At 41.8% G+C, this 20,776-nt stretch overlaps 1 protein-coding gene across 3 annotated transcripts in view; it reads right to left on the bottom strand.

Annotated features, from left to right (window-relative positions):
• The window catches only part of tdrd6a (tudor domain containing 6a), a 31,076-nt gene that overhangs the window by 2,331 nt on the left and 7,969 nt on the right, over positions 1-20,776 (bottom strand). The window contains exons 2-15 of one of the 3 annotated variants that reach the window (XM_026194120.2): positions 7,817-13,488; positions 7,494-7,573; positions 6,595-6,657; positions 6,462-6,516; positions 5,950-6,029; positions 5,710-5,764; positions 4,937-4,992; positions 4,328-4,391; positions 4,144-4,205; positions 3,476-3,530; positions 3,337-3,392; positions 3,188-3,251; positions 2,623-2,705; positions 1,156-1,210 (exon numbers count right to left, since the gene is read on the bottom strand). In XM_026194120.2, the coding sequence (XP_026049905.1) occupies positions 1,166-1,210; positions 2,623-2,705; positions 3,188-3,251; positions 3,337-3,392; positions 3,476-3,530; positions 4,144-4,205; positions 4,328-4,391; positions 4,937-4,992; positions 5,710-5,764; positions 5,950-6,029; positions 6,462-6,516; positions 6,595-6,657; positions 7,494-7,573; positions 7,817-13,412 (6,414 nt within the window). In that variant the 5' untranslated portion in view covers positions 13,413-13,488 and the 3' untranslated portion in view covers positions 1,156-1,165. The remainder of the gene's footprint in view (positions 1-1,155; positions 1,211-2,622; positions 2,706-3,187; positions 3,252-3,336; positions 3,393-3,475; positions 3,531-4,143; positions 4,206-4,327; positions 4,392-4,936; positions 4,993-5,709; positions 5,765-5,949; positions 6,030-6,461; positions 6,517-6,594; positions 6,658-7,493; positions 7,574-7,816; positions 13,489-20,776) is intronic. The other 2 variants (XM_026194121.2, XM_080289441.1) reach the window with 2 other exon arrangements.

Here is a 20,776-nt window from a genome sequence, read left to right as displayed (position 1 = left end):
GTGAAAAACAAAGTCGTCACAGGACTCTTACAAACCTGAGAAACCCTAAATCCACTGTCACATGTCTATAAGAGCAAAGGTTTGAGCTACATCTCAGCCTCAGTTGGAGTTCATGACAGTAAAACTACAGAAACACTGAATAAGTAGGAATTACTTGGAACGGCTGCCGGGGGAAAGCCTCTGGCAGCACAACTTAGGTTTGCAAAGTTACATCTGACTTTGGGCTGTTACATCACAAACACCCCGTACAAACTGTCACAGAGGTGGAAGGCTGAGGACAGATTTGTTTTGCAGCCACATGACTTGCACACTTTGTACTCACTGAGTCAACCAAACTTAAGCTCGACTAGAATTCAAGCACAGCAGCAAACCTCCAACAGAACGGCAGAAAAAGAAAAGAATCAGTGTTGCAATGGCCAGACCTCAACACAGCTGCAAACCTCAATGAACTGAAGCTTTGTTGTGAAGAAGACTGATCCAACATTTCTGCCACAGTGTGTCACAGACAAAATGATTGCTTCAAGTAACTGCTGCTGACCACTGCTTCAACAAGCTGCTCTGGCTGAGTTCTGCAGTTTTAATGCTGCCTTATTTGAAAGTTTGAATCTCAACAACTTTGCCGCTGCAGATCACCGAGATTAATGTCTGATATCACAGAACAATCATTCTTTAAAGGAAAAGAAAAACACCCTCCAGTTTGGGCCACATAAGCTTGCTGTCATGTACACTCCCATCGGGTTACTGCTGAACACCTCATCTACCAACACACACAAAAGCCAAGTGTAAAAGTTGACTGACGAGGCTGAATAAAACCTCTTTTCTATTCATCGATCATATATTGATATTTTAGCTCTCCTGGTTTTTTGTCTGTTGGAAATTCTGGTATCGAGCTGCACTGAGTTGACTGCACCATCAGAGTTCAGTTAGACTCAGAGTTTGTTACACCTGCTTTCTGAAACATCACTCAGCTCCACACTCGTGGTTATTTATTATATTTTAATATGAGCATCAAAGAAGTTGAGGCACAAGAAAGTGATTAGACATGTTTGCAGAATAAGAAGCACCCAATGGCAGGCTCTTCATTTCTATTACTACTTCCTACTCCAATGGTAACATTGTATGAATGACCGGATTATTCTGGAGAACAAAACTTACCAAAACTGTCCTAAGGAGAAGGCAGTTCATCTGTCAGCACACTGTCATCAAAACTCTGGAAATGTTAAAAGGTTGAATGAAAAAACAGTAATGTGTGTTTGGTATTTTTTAGGCTAACGTGAGTGCCTTCTAGATACGTCGGTGGTACAATGAAGAGCACGTGCATAAGCAGTGTGCACTGAACATACTGTTAAATACCCAACAGAAAATGTAAGCACTTGCAGTCATGTGGAAAAAAAAACAAAACATTCACAGCACTCGTGCAGAAAAATGAAGCACACCTCATGATTGGACATCTTGTAGAACAACAGTTATCATGAGCAGCAAATAATTTTCTGTATGAGTGTCAGTCTCAGTATCGGAGAAGGATCCACTCGTCTTTGCTTCAGTTCACTGAGGTTTTTCTCTCAGCACAGCATTGTAACTGGGCTGAGTCTGGACTCTGGCTGTTCCATTTCTTTTGCAGATCTGCTGCTGTGCGTAGGGATCATTGTTCTGTTGCATGATCTAATTAAACCAAGCTTCAGCTGGTGGACAGACGGCCTCACATTTGGCTTTAGAATATTTTTATATACAGAGAAGTGCCAAAACTCCTGCTTTTACAGAGGTGCTCACACCTGAAGATAATCAGTTAACTCATTCACTGCCAGCCATTGGCAGTGAATGAGTTAAACCCATTGATTCATTCACTGCAATTGACGGCTATAGACGTCAATGGCAGTGAATGAGTTAATGAAATGCATTTGCACATTAGCACCTGGCTGCTACTTAATTAATAAGGAAGCAGTAATAGTGTTCTTAGAAATGTGTAGTCCTGTGAAAACTCTTCCACATGACTGCAGGAGTGTAGAAATACACGACAAGTTAGATGCTTGACTGTTGCTCCCCCTGTTAGCTGGCCATATTAGTACTTTTCAGTGCCAAAAAATACATTTTGTGTTTAAGATATTACACTGCTATGTTAAAAGCATCATAAACTTAAAAAAAAAACCCAAACCAAAAAAACAACTTTCCAGGAACATTCATAGCCTAAAAATGGTAAATGGCCTGTATTTGTATAGATTTACTAGTCCCTAAGGACCCCAAAGCGCTTTACACTATACACACACATTCACACACTGGTGATGGCAGCTACATTGTAGCCACAGCCACCCTGGGGCGCACTGACAGAGGCGAGGCTCTGTCAGTGCCGGGCCCTCTGACCACCACCAGCAGGCAACGGGTGAAGTGTCTTGCCCAAGGACACAACGACCGGGACTGTCTGAGCTGGGGCTCGAACCAGCAACCTTCCGATTACAAGGCGAACTCCCAACTCTTGAGCCACGATCGCCCCGCATAGCCTAAGGTCAGTGAATCATCAACCATGTGATATTTATGACAGATGTCTTTTAGGGACAGTCCTAAAACATAAAATATCAAGTCTCCATATTTAGATTTAGACTTTAAACTGAATTCATTCATTTTTACCTTTCTTACCTCATTTTGTTGGGAAGGTGGACGCTCCTGCAGCTCACACTCCTCCGTCAACATTTCAGCTTCCTCTTTTAGATCTGAAAAACAAGAATACATGAGTATATAATGAAACGTGTTTCTTGATGCACATTTATGTTTGTGAAATAAAAATGCTTTTCATTTCTAAATGACAAAAATGCATACACACTGCAAATGAAGGCTTACAACAAGCATGGTCCTAGTTTAAATGAATAAGGTCAGTGTATGTACAGCTAAAGCTTCAGACTCCTCTCAATGCTCTGTGTCAGACTGTACTTTCTCTTCTTGGCTCCATACAATGTTATTGAGAGGGGGCATCCATGCTGTGGTCACCTCAGACACACAGCCCTTGCTGTGGGTACAGAGGGTCCACCCACCTGCTGATGAAACCTGTTTGAAATGAGCAGCTGTAGTAGCTACAGTGGCTTGGCTCAGTGCAGGTTACACAACCTTTAGCTGAACTGTGAATCACACCAAGCTACTGTAGTAGCCCAGAATTAAAATACAAAGCTGTAAATGAGCTCTTTAATTTAAACAGTACCTCTACAGACGTCTGTCAAACAGATCTCTCCAACAAGACAGGTCACCTCTTCAACAAGGCTATTCTGCACAGGGATACAAACAGTGTGTATAGTCTCTGCAGAGATACAATGTTACATTTAAACCTCAAATTGGAAAAATATGCATTACCAAATCTGGAGATTTAATAGCTGTGGAGGTCTGTGGCTCAGCATCAGATTGTAAAGCTGCAACAGAAAATATACAGGAAATGTAGCCCTATGCGTGTTATGTAATCAGATCTGATATTTAAAAAGCCAAGATGACACACCAGAAAGTGTATCCTCACAAAGACACGACGTCTCATCTTCGGTTATCGAGTCGTCCTGAAACAAAAAGATCACACTCATCACTTTAAAGCCCGCTCCAACAAACATAAGCAGCTCGTGTTCAGATTAACATCTGCTACATTTTCACTGATTCTTTTAGTTTCGTTTCAAGTGATAAGAAGTTTCCTGGCCAAGTACATTTTATATGTGCAAGTCGTTAAGCCTTAAGGGCCTGGTCTTATTTAATGAATTTAGGGCAATTTTAAATGATCTGGATCCAGTTGCTTCCTGATAGCAGACAAGCACTTTTACTGTTTTTCTTTTTTTTTTTTTTAATTGACACCAAAGTTTAAAATTGTATTGGTTTCTGTTTTATTTTCATTTATATTGCCTCTACTAAACTGGTCTACGATTTTGATGTGTGTGCAACTAAATTTATGCAAATTGTGATGGTTCTGCTCTTTGTTCACCAGGATAATCTCATTAAGGGGTCTCCCGCTGAAGAAGTTGTACTACTTTACTGTCAGGAAATAGAGAGACAAGAGAAATAAAGTGTTCTACAGGGTCAGTATGTGTCAGATAAATTTACCTGTGAAAAGCCTGATCACGTATGAGCTATACAGCTGCAAGACATTGTTTAGTTACTCTGAAAAATCAACAAACAAATTACCGTTTCCTCTGCTGTCACACAGCTCAAACAGTCTTCACCATCACCACTCGGCTTTTTTTGCTCTGCAGTAAAAACAAAAAAAAAAAACAAAACTGCATGCATATCTAAAAAGAGGACTTCACAGAGAAACTGAATATTACTCAGAAGCAGTGAACTGTACACTCCCTGATCTGAAGTCTGATACCTGTGCAGACATCTGTTACGCAAGCCTCTTCAGCACAACAGGTCACTTCTTCAATCTCATCACCCTAAAAAAAATAAATAAATAACAAAAATAAATCTTGGTGATTAAAGTATTTGTAGTCTAATTTTACAATTCTGTAGCTTCAAATCCATTTCTGCATGCGAGTATATTTTGTAACCTCTGCTTGTTTTCCGTAGCAAATCCCAAATCAAAATCTGTGCTTTAACATATTTTTAAAATAGAAATTCAGAACAATGTTGAAATTATGTTTTACACTTCAAATTAGAGACTACACAATCAATATAAGAACTGCACACGGCAAAAAAATAAATACATTTTAAAAAGCCGATCTGAGGACATCACACAATATTTACTGAGCAATATATCCCAAGCCATGCATCCCATGAACTGATTGCAGATTTTGTTTGGTTTTTAGCCTTGTTGGTCAATGTGTTCTGCGCACTGTCACCACAATATCATTTTTTATTTATTTTTTTAAATACATGAGCAGTTACATGTCCCTGGTGGGACAATGCATCACCACTTAAAAGGCAGTTATTGGCAGTCAGAAGACAGCGCACATACAGACACACTCCACTATCTAGTTACCTTCTCCAGCGAGGACACCGTGTACGTGAGGGGCTCACTGGCAGCTTCGTCAGCGTCTGCGAGATCCAAACACAGACAAGCCGGAAAGAGTTTTAAATGGGGAATGATAGCTTACTTGCTTAAAAAAAATAACCACATCATTGGCATATCTATACTATATTGCCAAAAAGTATTCACTCATCTGCCTTCACCAACATATGAACTTAAGTTGCATTCCAATCTTAATCCAAAGGATTTAATATAATGTCCGGCTACCCTTTGCTTGCAGCTAAAACAGCTCTTCCATCTCTTCCACCACAAGGTCTAGAGTCTAGTGGCAGCATGCTTTACACCACTGCATCCAAGGACCTCTGCACCTCAGCATCTGCTGGCCCTGCTATGCGATTTTACATGACCTTCCACTGAGCTGCAAGCTGAGCTGCTGTCATTTCCAATCACTACTTCGTATTAATACTTAGTAACGAGGACATTTCACAACTGAACTTGTTCCACAGGTGGCATGCTAACACAGTAACACACTGGAATTCACTGAGCTCCTGAGAGCGACCCATTCCTTTACAAATATTTGCAGTAGCAGTCTGCCAGCCTAGATACTTAATTCTATTTGCATGTGACCATGGAAGTGATTGGAACACTGAAATTCACCGATTTGGATGGGTGAGTGAATACTTTTGGCAATATGGTGTACTGTTATTTTCATGCGAGGTTCATGCTTGCAGCCTTGCATTTGAACTTAACATGTAAATATCAAACCTGGCAAAATCTTATCAAACCTGAATTTGGAATGTTGAGATGAACCAAGGACTCCTCATCGCTCACAGAGTCACTCTGAAATAGAGCAGATTAATCTTTACTCACCTGAGAGTTCCAGGTGGGACTATATCAGTGTAGTAAGAGCATTTTACCCTTAGTCACAACAGTAAATAATCAATCTGATATTTACTAATCATGACAAAAGCAGAACTGCTTAACATCTATACCAATATTACGGTATATCCTCGTCCCCAGCATACCTCCGCTTGTGTGGTAGCACATGGAACCTCTTGCTGACTCATCCCATCTCCGGCCTCACTTTCCGGTTCTTTGGGAGCACCTTTGTGGACAATTGCACCCATTTATACCCCATATCATCAGCCTGAGACATTTCTCAATACGAGTACTTGTGAGTACTTGTGTTCTTTTGAAACATCATCAGTTGTGTTTTCTCTCATCAGTAAAAACCATGACAAACTTTCACACCTTATACTAAACTGAATCAATTTCAGATTTAGTCTTCTATAGTCTTATGAAATGTAGTCAACTAAAACTAGACTAAAACTAAAAGCATTTAGATCCTTAAATTATGTCTAAAACTTAATGTTTCAAAAGACTATGACTTAAACTAAATCAACGCTGTAACTGTGGCCGTCAGCTGGCCAAACTACAGAAAGTAACCCTGTTGTTTTTTCATTCCCTTTCACTTTAAGCCTTTCAAAATGAAAAATCACCGTATCAAGAGTTGGATGACAAAATAAGAAGCACTCACTGCACAACTGCTCCTCAGGAGGCACAAGGGAGGGCAGCACTAATTCAGTCGGAATCTGAAGAAAAGAACAAAGTAAACAAAATGATGTCCTTGTCAATGTTCTAATAGTTGAATCCAATCAAATTTCTTGTACCCGTTTTGAGACTTCAGTTCCTAGATCAGTACTTTCCATGAGACTAACAGCGTTCCGCGGAACCTTGAGAAAATGGAAGATACCAATATGTACGTATGTGATCAACAATTTTAAATTACAGAATGACGCTTTAAAGTAGGGCTGTGCGATATGACTAAAATCTCATATCCTGATATGACATTTCTCATCCCGATAATGATATATATCACAATATAGTGCATTTTCTGTAAATTCCGTGAATCTTGGGCAACTCGACTTGTGTGAAGTGTTTTCATGCATGAAAATATATATTTTTAGTTACAAGTTGTAACGGACGCCATTTTCTTTGTGAGTATTTATTACATGGCGTAGTGCGGGGAAAAGCCTGTTCTAACGTTTGAGGTGTATTTTGAGCATCTGGCGGTTCTTTTTGGTTCTCGTCCATAAACTCTCACCGTACTCTTTCACGTGATTCGTGCGTAGGTGGTAGAAGAGGTTTGTCGTGTTTGAGTCTGAACTGGGGACCAGTTTGCAGCATAATTTGCATCGTACAGTTTTCTGGTCCGCGTCAGACTTTTCCTAACCAAACCATGTCTATGCTACATGTCTATGCCCCTCGTTTAGAAATAAGGTCCTCGATTTGTTTTGACTGGTCCTTCTGTTTGGAGCTAACTGGTTCTGCCTCATCAACGGCCATGCTGGTATTCTCTGTGCCTGCATGGTGGCCATCCAAACGATGAAAAAATATTGCCGTAAACGGTTTATTTTGCGACACCATGAAACAAATGATAGTGTATAATATGAAATTATAGATGTTTTAATTTTATCATCCGATATATTTCATCATATCGCACAGTCCTACTTTTAAGGCTTTTAAAAAGATCATCAGTTTATTTCGACATAATGAAGTTTAAATCTACCAATTTCACAGTTGTCCTACGGTTCAGGGAAGTACCACTTCCTACAGAAGCTGTTATTCCATCTTGGTTTTGGGCTAGATCTGGAAATAGAAAAAGGAAAATGCAACACATATGAAATCATTAACTTGCATAATAACTGACAACATGTGAGACTCAACTCTGAGTCCATCAGACTCCAGCAAGCAAATGTAATATTATTACACAGGTATTTTTCCAGAATGACATGGCATTCATTATGATTTGAGCAGATTTGAACTCAACCATATTGTGTGCTAACAAGGAGAAAAACATTTTTTAAAAAGAGAAATTAAGCTCTTTCTTACCAGAAACATTCATGATGTCAAAGCTGTAGGAAACTGCGTTCATCTCTTCAAGTAGAGATACCTTGTCAGTTCTTGCAGTTCCCTCTAGGTCATCTGTTGTCTCTAAAAGGTTCTCATCCACTGGAGAACTTGAGACGTTGGGCCCAAAAGCGTCCATTACCAAGGCTTGCTCCTCTTCAGGTTCTTTGTTAGTGTCCTCCATGTTAAAGTTCATAGTCAAAACCTTTTGGTCTTTGTCATCTTGGTTATCAAGTGGTGACAATATACTTTCATCTATACCACTATCACCAGGAAATCTGTCCTTGATCAATATTGCAGAGGCTTGGACTTCGATCTTCTCTGTGGAAACACTTTCTTCTTGGATCCCAAAAAACTCAAGATGAACTGAATCTTTAGAGGACTTTGGAGTACTTAATTTTTGTACCTCATCTTCTGTGCAAGGCTCAAACTGATCAGTGCTGAGCTCGTCACTGTTGTCTTTCTCAAAGTGGATATGAGATTTGTCTGCTTCTTGGGTTTTGGGATTCTCTACTTGATCGTCAGGTACCACAGACTCATTTACAGATGAGTCAGTCTGCACTGAAGCTTCATCTGAATCAGGCAGTTCATCTGCTTTGGCTTTATTTTCGGTTATGAAGCTCTTCCACCAGGTTTTCATCAACTCGTTTATCACCTGACCTTCGCATTCCACCTGCACAAAGATTGTTCCTGTAGCTCTTGCTAGTTTTGTGACAGTCAACTGCAACAGTTTAACATCTATGAGTGCAGACAATTCAACCTTTGCTACACTTTCCCAATATCCACACAAAACATCAAAGCCTTCAAGCTCGCACAAAAATGCCTGTGGTGGAATCTTCAACAAGCAAGGTGGCATTTCTCTCACATCTGTTATGCTGACTCTAGTCTTGTTTCCATAGTCTAAAAAGAAAACAGAGAGCTCACCCTCATTTTTGTCAATGACCTCTGCACGATACCAAAACTCATCGTCTAAAAAGCGAGCAATACATAGACTTCCAGGAACAAGAGCATCTGGATCAATATGGTTCTGACCTGCTGAATTCTCAACTTCTGAGAGACCTAATAAGATCTCATCATGTTCTTCTGAACTAGCAGACTGACACCAGAAAGTCTGATCATCATTTATGACTGTGACATAGGCTTCCAATTTCTGCCCCTCAAAAAGGTCTTCCAGAAAGTTATGTGGGGAGCAGTGGCTCAGCACTGATCTCTCTGGCACTTCTCTGATATCAGATACCTGGGATGGCTCCTTCCTTTCCTTTACTTGCTCAAGTTTCTCTGAAGTGATTTCAGGATCTACAGTAGGCACTTTATACGTAACCTTCACACCATTGTCTTCAAGGTTAACTTCCCACACAGACCCAATTTTCCTGACAAACTGGCACTTGAACACTTTTTCTCCACTGCTAGAAATCTTTTCTTTGAAAGCAGACACCACATCTGGATCAACTACAACCTCTTCCCCAAGACCAGCAGCATCACTCAGCATACAGTGTGTGCTGTACATTGGCAGCTGCAAGAATTTCTCGTGGAGTCTGCCCATCTTGGAAAGTGGAGTCATGACTGTATTGCCAAAATCAACAAACTCAATGAGAGCCATTGCATCACCATGGAGTTCTCTTACAACTGCTCGGTACCATGAGGAATCATCTGCGAACTGTGCTTGAACAAGGTCACCTGGTAGCAATTCTTTGAGCCTGTTGGTTTCTGGAGTTGAATTGGGGTCATTGAGTTTTTCTACCAGGGAAAATATATGATCCTCATCCCTTACACAGTGCACATAGAAACTTAATGGGCTGTTGCAATGTGACATGTAGACATCTGCTACCATACCAGGTGTGACAGAATTTGAGGGCAAGTCTGAAAGTTTAGGAAGCTTTTCAGCAATACTTTCCTTTTGGGATTCTGTGCCATTTACTGTTGACTTGAGTTTCTTGGTATCTGTTGGAAGATCTGAAGATCTGACATTGCCACCAGCAGATGACTGCCTTTGCTGTGGAGGTGTGTACAACTCTAGTTGTGGACTCTTGATCCTTTGACCATTTTCATGAACTGACTTTGTTTTGTTCCAAAGTTTCATTTCATTAGATTTCCTGTCATCCCTTAAAGTAAAAGGAGGTTTTGAAGCAGAGAAACTGTTTTTCTTCAGGAATTGTGTGTCATCTTCCATTTTTGTGGTCCGTTTTGTCGTCTTTTGCAAATAACTCGGTGAAGCCTCAAAAGCTCTCCGACCATGGCAAACAACCTGGCTTTCTGTGTGCATCTCAATCTGAAACTTTTTCTTGAGCTTTGAATTGATCTGAGTGTTTCCAAGATAGAGCTCAACTAGCACTTTCCCATCAGGTTCTCTGGCCACTACTAGCGCTCGGAATTTGCATTCTGTTGCAGTTGTCTCAAACCAGCTGTTCACCTCACTGGAAACATTCGCAGGGACATCAGAAAGACCACACACCACTGCTTGCACAGGTACAGACATGATGTCGTTTGCCTCTCTGGGAACTGGGAGCAAGTCAGATTTATCTACTTCAATAGTGTCCCCGTAATCCACAAAGTGAACCAGGAGTGCTGGCTTTGTGGCCTTGATCTGCCCTCTGTACCACTGCCCATCAGTATACCTTGCAAAGCACAGAGTTCCAAAGACTGCTGGAAGCTTCACATTCTCAAGCTGACGACAAAAACTGCTCACTTTCATCTTGAGGTCATTAATCACATCAGCATTCTTTTCAAGCTGGCAGTAGAACTGATTGACATTGTTCACACATGTCACTGTGACCTCTTCCTCCATCCCAGTTTTGACACTGTGTGTTGAGTAGTAGTATGTATCCAGATGAAAAGATGGTCCCATAGCTTTTTTGGGAGGTGTACCTTTCATGACATTTACCATACTAGTGCAAATACTCTCAAATGGAGTTTCTAGATCCACAATGTTGAAAACAATCTTCTGCTCACTGCACATGACAGCATATATGGTGCATTTCAGAATCACAAAGTTGGAAGCAGCCGAGTCCACAAAGTTTTTAAACCTTTCTACTGCCTCTTCGCTCCACTCAGTTACAGCAGATGTAGGGTCATTGGGATTCCACAAACTGCATCGAAAAGCCTGACCATGCAGAGTAAGAAATTCTGGGCTGATTCTCCTCAGGTCTTGGAAGGAGACTGTCTCTGTCTGGCCATAGTCAACAAACAACACATCCACATGAGCAGTTTCATGTTTATGAATCGCAAGGGCCCTGTACCACAATCCGTTACCAGGGTGACGAGCAACACAAGCCGTTTCAACATTTGGCTGAAACTCACTGCCTGCATAGTGTGCCTGTATGTCATCCATGAGCAATTTCAAGAGTCCTGCATTATAAACTAGCTGGCACCAAAAGTCGCTTGGGCTCTCAATGAAGGACACATTGACATCAAGGACACTTCCGATAGGAAACATGTGTTCCTTAAAGGTAGCCATTCTTCCTTTTTTCTGGCTAAGGCCAAATATGTTTTGGACTTGGAGAGCCAATCCAGTGTTCTTATTCCCACATAGTGGGCTGGCAACTGGATATTGTGTGGGAGGCGTAATAGCAGGATGCATTGTGTCTTTGCACTGCCCTGGTTTGTCAGCCTTTTCAGCAAGACCAGAACTACACAACAGTGTACTGACTTGTTGTTCTCCCTCTGCTTTGGGATCTGTCAGATGGACAACATAGCCACTATCATATTTGGCCAGTACATGTACTTTTAGTTCTTTATCAGTTACTGCTTTTCTGAAAAAGGCAGAGGCACTCTGACTCCATCTCCCATCTTTAGGTCTGACACCAGCCAGAGTACATTTTAGTGCCAATCGTGGCAGCTTTTTGAACTCAGCAGGAAGTATCCTGAGGTTTCTCCTATTGACCACTTCTGTATTTCCATAATCAACAAAGAATACCTCGACCTGTGTCTCACCAACTTCAGTCACAGTTGCTCTGTAGAAATCACCATCTGCTGCTTTGACTGCACAGTAGAGTCCAACAGTTGGAATTCTAACAGATCCTTTATTCAGAGAATCTTTGTAGAGATGGTAGATAGTATCCATTAATTCATTCAACTGCTTTGTATAGTTTTGCGTTTGGATGTAAAACTCTGATGGGTTTGTTACATGCTGAACAACTGCCACATGTGAGGAGTTTAGCAGGAGAACTTCAGCAGGCACCCTCTCTGCAACTGCTTTCCCTTCTTTTTCTTCCACAACTTCTCCAGGAGTTAGCATCGTTCTTTCTTGCTGGGCTGGATGCGGTTGCCTGTGTGCTGTGTTGCGAATAGCATAATCTTCCAGTGTTTTTTCACAGTCCAGCAAACAGCCCTCTTTGGAACCAAACAAGATGTTCATGTTTGTATTGTCATCTCCATAAAGAGTGACATAGTGAACACCCTCTGAGATGCTTTGGTACTCAAATTTGGCAATCATCGTCTTGTACAGCAGGAGAGACTTGAGGTAGTCAATTTGGGTGGTTGTCCATCCTACCCCTTTGTCAATAACTCCATGGAGAGAGCAGATGTAGGTGACAACTGGCATCCTAAAGAACTCTGCAGCCAGTGACCTTACATTCTCCACTTTAACAAACTCTTTGGTTCCACTGTCAACATTCAATACTTCCACCATGTTACTGGTTGGAAATACCTGCTGTAGAATAGAGCGGTACCATTTGCCATCACTTCCTCTTGCAGAACATGGAGACCCAATCATATCTGGGCCTATAATGCAATTGGGCATTCTCCCTTCGCAGCTCTGTGTAAGCTGATCTGACAGTTTCTTCAGTTCTTGAGAGAAGACCTTTAACTGGCAAAAAATCCTCTGTGGGTTTGTCACTTCTGTTACAACGACTGTCTCTACAGTTCCTCCCTGTAGCTCTGGGTACATGAACACCTCTTGCTTGCGCAGTTGTTCAACAGGTCCCACGGACAGCCGTTTGATCTCTGGAAAAACTTCAGCTCCACTATGGGGCTGCACTGACTTCAGGACAAAGTCCTGGAAGATGTTTGGGGATAGTTTCTTAGCAAATCCCATCTCATACATTTGTTTGGATATGCAAGGTATGTGTAGGAGGAATGTTCTGTTCAGGTCTAGTACTTGCTGCACATGTGCTGAAACACACTTCCCAGTTAGAGATTTCAGAAATTCAAGCGCCATTGGGGACCATTTGTTCTCAAGTGACAGTGGTAGCACATTAGCTAGCACACAAAACTCCACTTCAGGAGGCAGTTGGAAATGCTCCTTTTTACTCCATGCAAGCCTACTTGTGTTGGCACGGCATGTTGTTCCTTTGTCAATGAGGAACACTGTGTATTTCGAGCCATTACTTGAGACTATGCGAGCCCTATACCAAATACTCTCAATCTGAACCAAGCACTGGTCACCAGGTTTTCCTTCCAGTTCTTGCAAAGAGTCCCCAGGGGACTGGATGTCTTTGGCTAGACGTTCATACTCTGCAGTCCTCTCCAGGCTAAATTTTCCCCAGAATTCCACAAGTACACAATAGGGATGCACATGGACCCTGGATATGAGAACAGTTACATCTGATCCTCGTGTAGGGAGTCCTAAGATTGACGACATTTTGGCAGTTTTATCAAATCTAGCTACCCATGATTTGTCACCTCTCAACACCGCTGCATGAGGATCTGGATCTTATCTGGAAAACACAAGAGCGCACACACACACACACTAAATGTAACAACCAGTGGTATAAATTTGACGTTGCCTCATTTGAGTTATCACATTCACAAGATTCTTAGAAAACTTGACCTCTGACCTTGAGATTTGCCACTGAGATTTGAACTTCTCCAAGATTTTTTAGCAGATACATACATGGTATGAGTTTCAGAATCCTGAAACTGAATTCAGAAGCCCCATTCTTGAGTTACTGCATTCACAAACTTGTGTCCACGGCGTGGTTATATCACCTACCCCTAATTTATGTAGTAGAGCAGCAGTTCCCAACCTTTTTTGCCCCATGAACGGTTTAATGTCCGATAATATTTTCACGGAAGGGCCTTTAAGGTGTGGCGGATAAATAAAACAAAATAAAATTATACAACCAAGACAAAAACTCTGGTATTTTGTAAATATAATAATAAACGCAAATTCACTGTGTAATTTCATTAGCAGCGTCCTCCTAAAAGGCGCCAACAACATTAGGAGTAACATCCTCCTCTCTGCCCCTTAATGCTCTCTGGTCACTATAGTAATAGGTTAATAGGTTTTCCCTCAATCAAAGGAAACAAAACAAGAAACAAAACATCAATCAAAAAATTGCTCTTTTTTATTCGGGCTACTTAAATTTATTTTGGGCTACCAAAAACTGAAGAGCCCCTGCCCGAAGGGCTACCAGGGATTTTGAAATTTTGCGAGCCCTGGAACAGGCTTTTCCCCGCAGCACGCTGTGAAATAAATACTTACCAAGAAAACGGCGGCCGTTACAACTTATGTCTAAAAATGTATAGTTTCATACATCGGTTAAAACACTCTACTCCAGCTACATGACGACCAGCTGGAAACACTTCACGCAAGTCGAGCTCCCCGAGATTCACAGAATTTACAGAAAATGTTAAATTTTTGTGATTTATATCGTTATCGGGACGATAGATGTCTTATATCTAGATGGCACCAGCAGTATGCACGGCGACACGTCCGTCAACTCTGCTAGCTTTGCTTTGGCTTTCGCTAGCCTTATCCTTCTCTATCTTATCCCAAAATGCCCTCGCTCTGCGTGTGTACAATCGCCAGTTACTCTTAGAAATCAAAGCATCGTATACCCTGGCTCTTAAGCAAACTGAGACAGGAGATAGAATAGAATAGCCTTTATTGTCATTGTACAGAGTACAACGAAATTGGAGATGATTATGGGCCTCCTCCACCACTTTTTGAGCCCTGTATCCCGGTTTATCTGTGCCAACACACATACACCACTTCCTGGAAGAAGCGCCCGAGGAAACGGGGAAAGCGGGCTGGTACACTCATCAAAGTCCGAGCTCTTCTCCGTGCTTCTCGTGGAACTACTGGACCAGCAGAGTGCGTCTTTAGATGAATCCTGCCTGTTGTCCCTGGAGCTCCCACGACACTTGATCCCCCGCTCTCAGCTTTTTATTTCCCTGAGTGGCCTGGGACCCGTGGATGCGGCGTGGACCACGGAAATCTTCGCACACTTAACCGAGCTGGAACATCTGACGTTAGGATCTACACACTCCAAATGGCTTTACTAAATGTAAGATCATTAGCAAACAAGACGTTTGAATTAAATGACTTCCTAAAGTCACAACAGTTGGACTTTCTGAGTCTGTAGCTTTTTCGGGGCTGGTCCCTCCTAATTTCTCATTCTTCAGCCTCCCTCGGTCCTCTGGTAGGGGGGGAGGCTTAGCCACTGTGTTCAACGCTCGATTTCATTGCCATCAAACATTACAGCACGACTCATTTTCTAGTTTTGAACTCCAGCTGTTTGAGTTACACCTGAATTCTGCTGCGCCTTTACTGTGTGCCCTCATATATCGCCCTCCCAAGTTTAACAAGGATTTTATCAAAGAGTTTTCAGGTTTTATGGCCTCTCGGCCTAGGGCTCGGTCACTCAGGCGCAGCTGGGGGCCGGCGGAGCTCACGGGCGCGTCACTGCAACTCCCCCTGACTTCTGCTCCGCGGCTGCTGGGCGAGCCCTCATCTGGGACTCTCCTCAGCTCTTACTGGGACAGTGGCGCGGCTGCCCCTCTGTTGGTCTTCCATGGTCTCTTGTGTTCTGGGGGCCTCTGGATGTCTGGAGTTTTGATCTCCTCCATACCCGCTTCACACCCTGGAGGACGGGGCTGTGGCCCCCCCACACTCCCTAGCAGATCATTACATGGAGAAACCTTTGGAATGCAAACATGCTGATCCACACAGGTATGCACACATGGGTATTCACAGACGCGGACTAAAGCTTTCTTGGCTGCTGCCTCAAAGCACACTGTGCGCTGTCTATCTTGCGTGCTGCACAATATCGTTTATTACTTAGTAAATACTGATATCTATGACTAGCTAGTTTATTGTGATGGTGCTTTGTTTTCTCTATTATTATGTTGCTCTTTGTTGTTTGCTGTCTCCTCTGTTTGTTTTTGTTTGTTTGTTTGTTTTTTTTCTCCATACAGGTGACCCAGGAGTTTTGTTTTTTTTTTTGTCTCTCTTCCCCCCCCTTCTCACCGTCTCTTCTCCCCTTTGGTTTTCTTTCTTTCTCTCCCCCTCTTTCTCTCATTCATTCCCCCTGTCCTATTTATTTAAAAAAAAAAAAAAAAAAAAAAAAGACAAAGGATGAACTGAAGCTCTGCCATCACGTAATGTCGCATACTGCTGTTTCTGATGTCATTTAGAAAAAAAAAAAAGGTTTTATGGCTGGAATCGTTCTTAAATTTGACAGTTTTTTAATCCTTGGTGATTGTAACATCTATGTCTGCTGTGACTAAACTTTTGGTCAAGGACTTTTTAAATATTATTGACTCTTAACTTGATCCAGTGGGTTACTGGTCCCACGTAGGGCTGGGCGATATGACCCAAAATTCATATCTCGATATTTTTTAGCTGGATGGCGATATAAGATATATATCTCGATATTTTTTTTAAGCCATAAAGTAAGAACAAAAAGAGAGTTCTTAGTCAAAGCTGTGTCCCAGATGTCACACAGGCACTTTTATTGACATACAGCGCAGATGTACATGAAAAATTACTGAAAATTAAATTATGAGCATTCATTAAATAATAATGCTCCATAAATAAAAGAAAACAATGTTGTTTTTGTGCTAAACAAAGAGCTCACAATTGTGCAGTCAAAATGTAAACTAAAAGACGCTGAGCGTAATAACAAAGACAGACAGATTTCACATCTGCTCTGTTCCCAAGTTCTACTGCATGACTGACAGCCTGGAGTTTGAAATCCGCTTCATAACCACGTCTCTTACAGGTGCTATTTATGGTCCTTATACACACACAGTACGGTAATATTACGTTGAAGCACAGTACGTATCACTCCGCGAAGCTCCTCAGTAGCCGACAATCTATCAAGCAGTGCAGCTCCGTAACTTACCAAAGTCGAACTAAAACATTTTTGACAGACTGCTGAGCGCCGTGTACCACATAAAATCGGTTCGCGGCCATCAAGCACAACCAGAATTCATACATAAGGCGCGCTATTAACTTTTGAGAGAATGAAAGGATTTTAGGGTTAGCGCGGTTAGCTCGTTAGCTCGTTAGCATGGTTAGCTCGTTAGCATGGTTAGCTCGTTAACACGTTGACGCCGTCCAGCCCCACGCATGGGGCGATGCGCAGTAACTCGTTAACGGAGATTTGCCGTGTCCATCTTGTCGCTGCCTGCACGTGAAGCGATGGGGGAGGAGGGGGAGTTGTCTTCAGTGAAGGAGAGAGGCGAGGCCGAGTAACGTTGCGTAGAGACAAAAGTGGACGAAAGAGAGGCAAACTTGTGGCTTTGTTAGTTTATGTGATAATTCTGGAGTCACTTCTTCACCAAGTATGTGCGATGATTTTTTAAAGCATTTTTTAATGACAAGATCCTATTGATTAGGGCCCTTGTCTCGTTGTCTGCTGCCTCAGATCAGAGTCCTTCTCCTGTGTGCTCAGCTGTCTTAGAGCAGTTTGATCCCGTCTCCCTTAAGGACTTGACCGCGGTAGTTAGTAACCTAAGATCATCACACTGCCCCTCTGATTGTCTCCCCCCGAGCTTGCTTAAAAGCACTTTTAATACTGTTGGGCCTTTTATCCTGAGATTAATTAATACGTCCCTTGCTACAGGCTACGTCCCATCATGCTTTAACCCTCAGAGGCTTTAAGTCAAAAAAGGGACCCTTTTGGGTCCCTTTGGATTTTTGATTCTCAATATATCAGTCATTTTAAAGACTAGTTGCATGAAACTTGGCCAGGAGGCGCATTTTAGGATTATTTTTAAAATTCAATGATCCCCTCTATGGTGTTGTGTATAGTAAAGGAGATTCACATAAGTGTTACCACCTGTGTTTATCGTACCATTTTGGGTCCCATTGACTCCCATTATAATCACATATTTTCGATATACTGTAATCCTGACATGTGATAATTTTTTTCTCGTGAATATCTAATGGATCTAAGCCTCAGCCTTCAAAATAAAGGAAAAATATGTTTTGGATCCAATGAGCACAATATTAGGTACAGCACCACCATAGACATTTTCAGTGGTTTTGAATGCAGGACATGGTTATCTTATTATGCAAAATACATGACAATAAAACAGCTAACCACCATAAAATAGTCTCGATGTAGTGGAGCTGATATAAGAGAGTGGTGTGAATGTGATTGAGAATATATTTATAATATATATTATGGGTCCCCCCCCAAAAAAAATAAAAATAAAAATAAAAAATAAACAGGGGTCTTTATGACAATAAAGCTATAAAAACATAAAAAATATTAAGAAAATTATGAAAAACTTTATATCAGTGGATAGGTCTGAAGTTGTTTAAACAAGCTGTAGTTCAGCCTCTTCTTAAAAAACAAAACCTGGACCCAACTGTTCTGTCCAACTACAGGCCTATCTCAAAGCTTCCTTTTCTATCTAAAGTCTTGGAGAAAGTGGTCTACCTACAGTTGCAGGCACACCTTGATTTTAATATGATCTCTGAAAAATTTCAATCTGGTTTTAAATCACTACATAGCACTGAGACGGCACTTTTAAGGATTTTTAACGATATTCTTTTAACTCTGGACTCTGGCAGCCCTGCTGCCCTTTTATTGTTGGACTTGTCAGCAGCTTTTGACACGGTCGACCGTGACATCCTGTTATCACGGCGAGAATTTCATGCTGGCCTGAAAGGATCTGCCCTACAGTGGTTTCATTCCTATTTGTCAGAAAGGTTTTTTTTATGTCAATATGGGCCCCCACAACTCCAAAATAGCCCCTCTTAAATACGGTGTACCTCAAGGCTCTATTTTGGGTCCTGCCCTGTTCGCACTCTATTTGTTGCCATTGGGCTCCATCTTCTCGCGGTACAGCATTTCATTTCATTGTTTTGCTGATGATTTGCAGATTTATCTACCTTTAAAAGCAGGGTCAGACCATCCGCAGCTCTTATTACGCTGCCTTGATGATGTCAAACAGTGGTTGTCATTAAATTTTTTAAAGCTAAATGAAAATAAAACTGAGGTTGTCATTTTTGGCAACTTTAATCGTATCGACAGCACTCTGGGCACCCTTTCCTCGTATTGTAAAACATGTAAAAAACCTCGGTGTCTACATTGATGGTTCTTTTAAATTGAATAAGCAGGTGAGTGCAGTAGTTCAGTCCTGTTTTTTTCAGTTAAGACAGCTAGCCAAGGTAAAGCCATACCTTCCAGCTAACATCTTTGAGCGTGTTATTCACCTTTTTCTTACTTGCAGATTGGACTACTGCAATTCATTGTATTATGGTCTGGATCAGGCCACCATCCATCGTCTTCAGATGGTTCAAAATGCTGCTGCTCACCTGCTAACTGGTACCAAACGGAGAGAGCATATAACCTCAGTTTTAGCTTCTTTACACTGGCTTCCTGTCTCCTACAGGATCCAATTTAAACTTCTACTTTTTGTTTTTAAGTCACTTAATGCCCGAGCCCCTCCTTACCTGTCTGAGCTCCTCTCTGCCTATGCTGCCTGCCTAACCTCAAATCCCGTGGTGATAGATCCTTCTCTGTGGCAGGTCCCAGACTTTGGAATAGTCTCCCCTTAAATATTAGATCTGCACAAATACTTGACAGGGCTCTAGACTAACTTTTTGCCATGGGCGTACCGGTACGCCTAACTTTAAAAAGTTAGGCGTACCGGCACAAAAGTTAGGCGCACACAAATTTTCTAATAATTTATATATTATAATGTGTTTTTCTGGATACACTGTGCTTTTTCAGCATTCAAAGATTGATGACACCGTGTCAGAGCACTGGCTATGAATTTCAGAAGGATCAGGCCTTAACTTAACAGAAAAGTTAGCAATAGTTCCTTTCCTATTACAGCTACATCCACTTCTGTCGTGCCTAGGCTGCTCACTAGGGCTGGGTATCATCACCGATTTCTATAATCCATTCGATTCCGGTTTTCAAAGTCCCGATTCGATTCAACTTAGCCTCAAACAGTTAGAAATATTATAATTCTGATCATTTATCAGCAGTGGCGTGTCCAGCGGGGTGGCCTGGGGGGGCACAAGCCACCCCCCCAACCAGACTGGCCACCCCAGGTGCCACCCCAAAGGCAAAACAATAAAATTCAATCAAATATCAAATGTACGATTATGTTTTCACGGTGAAGCTCAGATATCCGAGTGTAAGTGAATGCAGCATCGGCTTCTGCGCTATGCGCATCACGTTAGCAAAGGTAGGAGAGCCAAGCGCGAAAGACGGCACTGCAGGAAACAATTTTTCGGTGAAAGAAAATGAGGACAGAATAAATATCCCGGTAAGTAATATTAAGTTTGTTGAGTTTAGTAAACTTCGGTGAAATTAGAATACCAAGGAAAAAAATAACACTTAAAGAATTATTGCAGCTGTCGAATATTTCAGACAGTATGCTACTGAGGGCAGCTAACATAAGAGTTATGAGTTATAAGATGCAGGTCGATGTGTAAAAATAACTCAGTTGTTGGTTGGTGGCTATCGCAGAGCTTCCACAGAGGCCAGCAGGTGGATGAGGGAAGGGGAGGCAGTAGGAGAGCCCCGAGGCAGCCACCAGTCCGAGTGTCAGGTGAACTGAACTTCAGGTAAGAAGTTATGAGCTGCAGTCTATCTGGGTCAGATATAAACCAAGTTTAGGTGGAGTTTATTTTCATGTTGCTGACTTTTTACCCTCAGTTGCAATAACTCATACTGCGTTCTAGCCAGTTTGACGGAGTTTTTATACAGCTGGGTGGGTGCTATGATGTTACTGATAGTGAACTTTATTTTATTC

Source organism: Astatotilapia calliptera, chromosome 15 (assembly GCF_964374335.1).
Source record: "Astatotilapia calliptera chromosome 15, fAstCal68.1, whole genome shotgun sequence".
In the NCBI taxonomy this organism is placed as follows: Eukaryota; Metazoa; Chordata; class Actinopteri; order Cichliformes; family Cichlidae; genus Astatotilapia; species Astatotilapia calliptera.
This window is presented reverse-complemented; position numbering and strand designations above follow the sequence as displayed.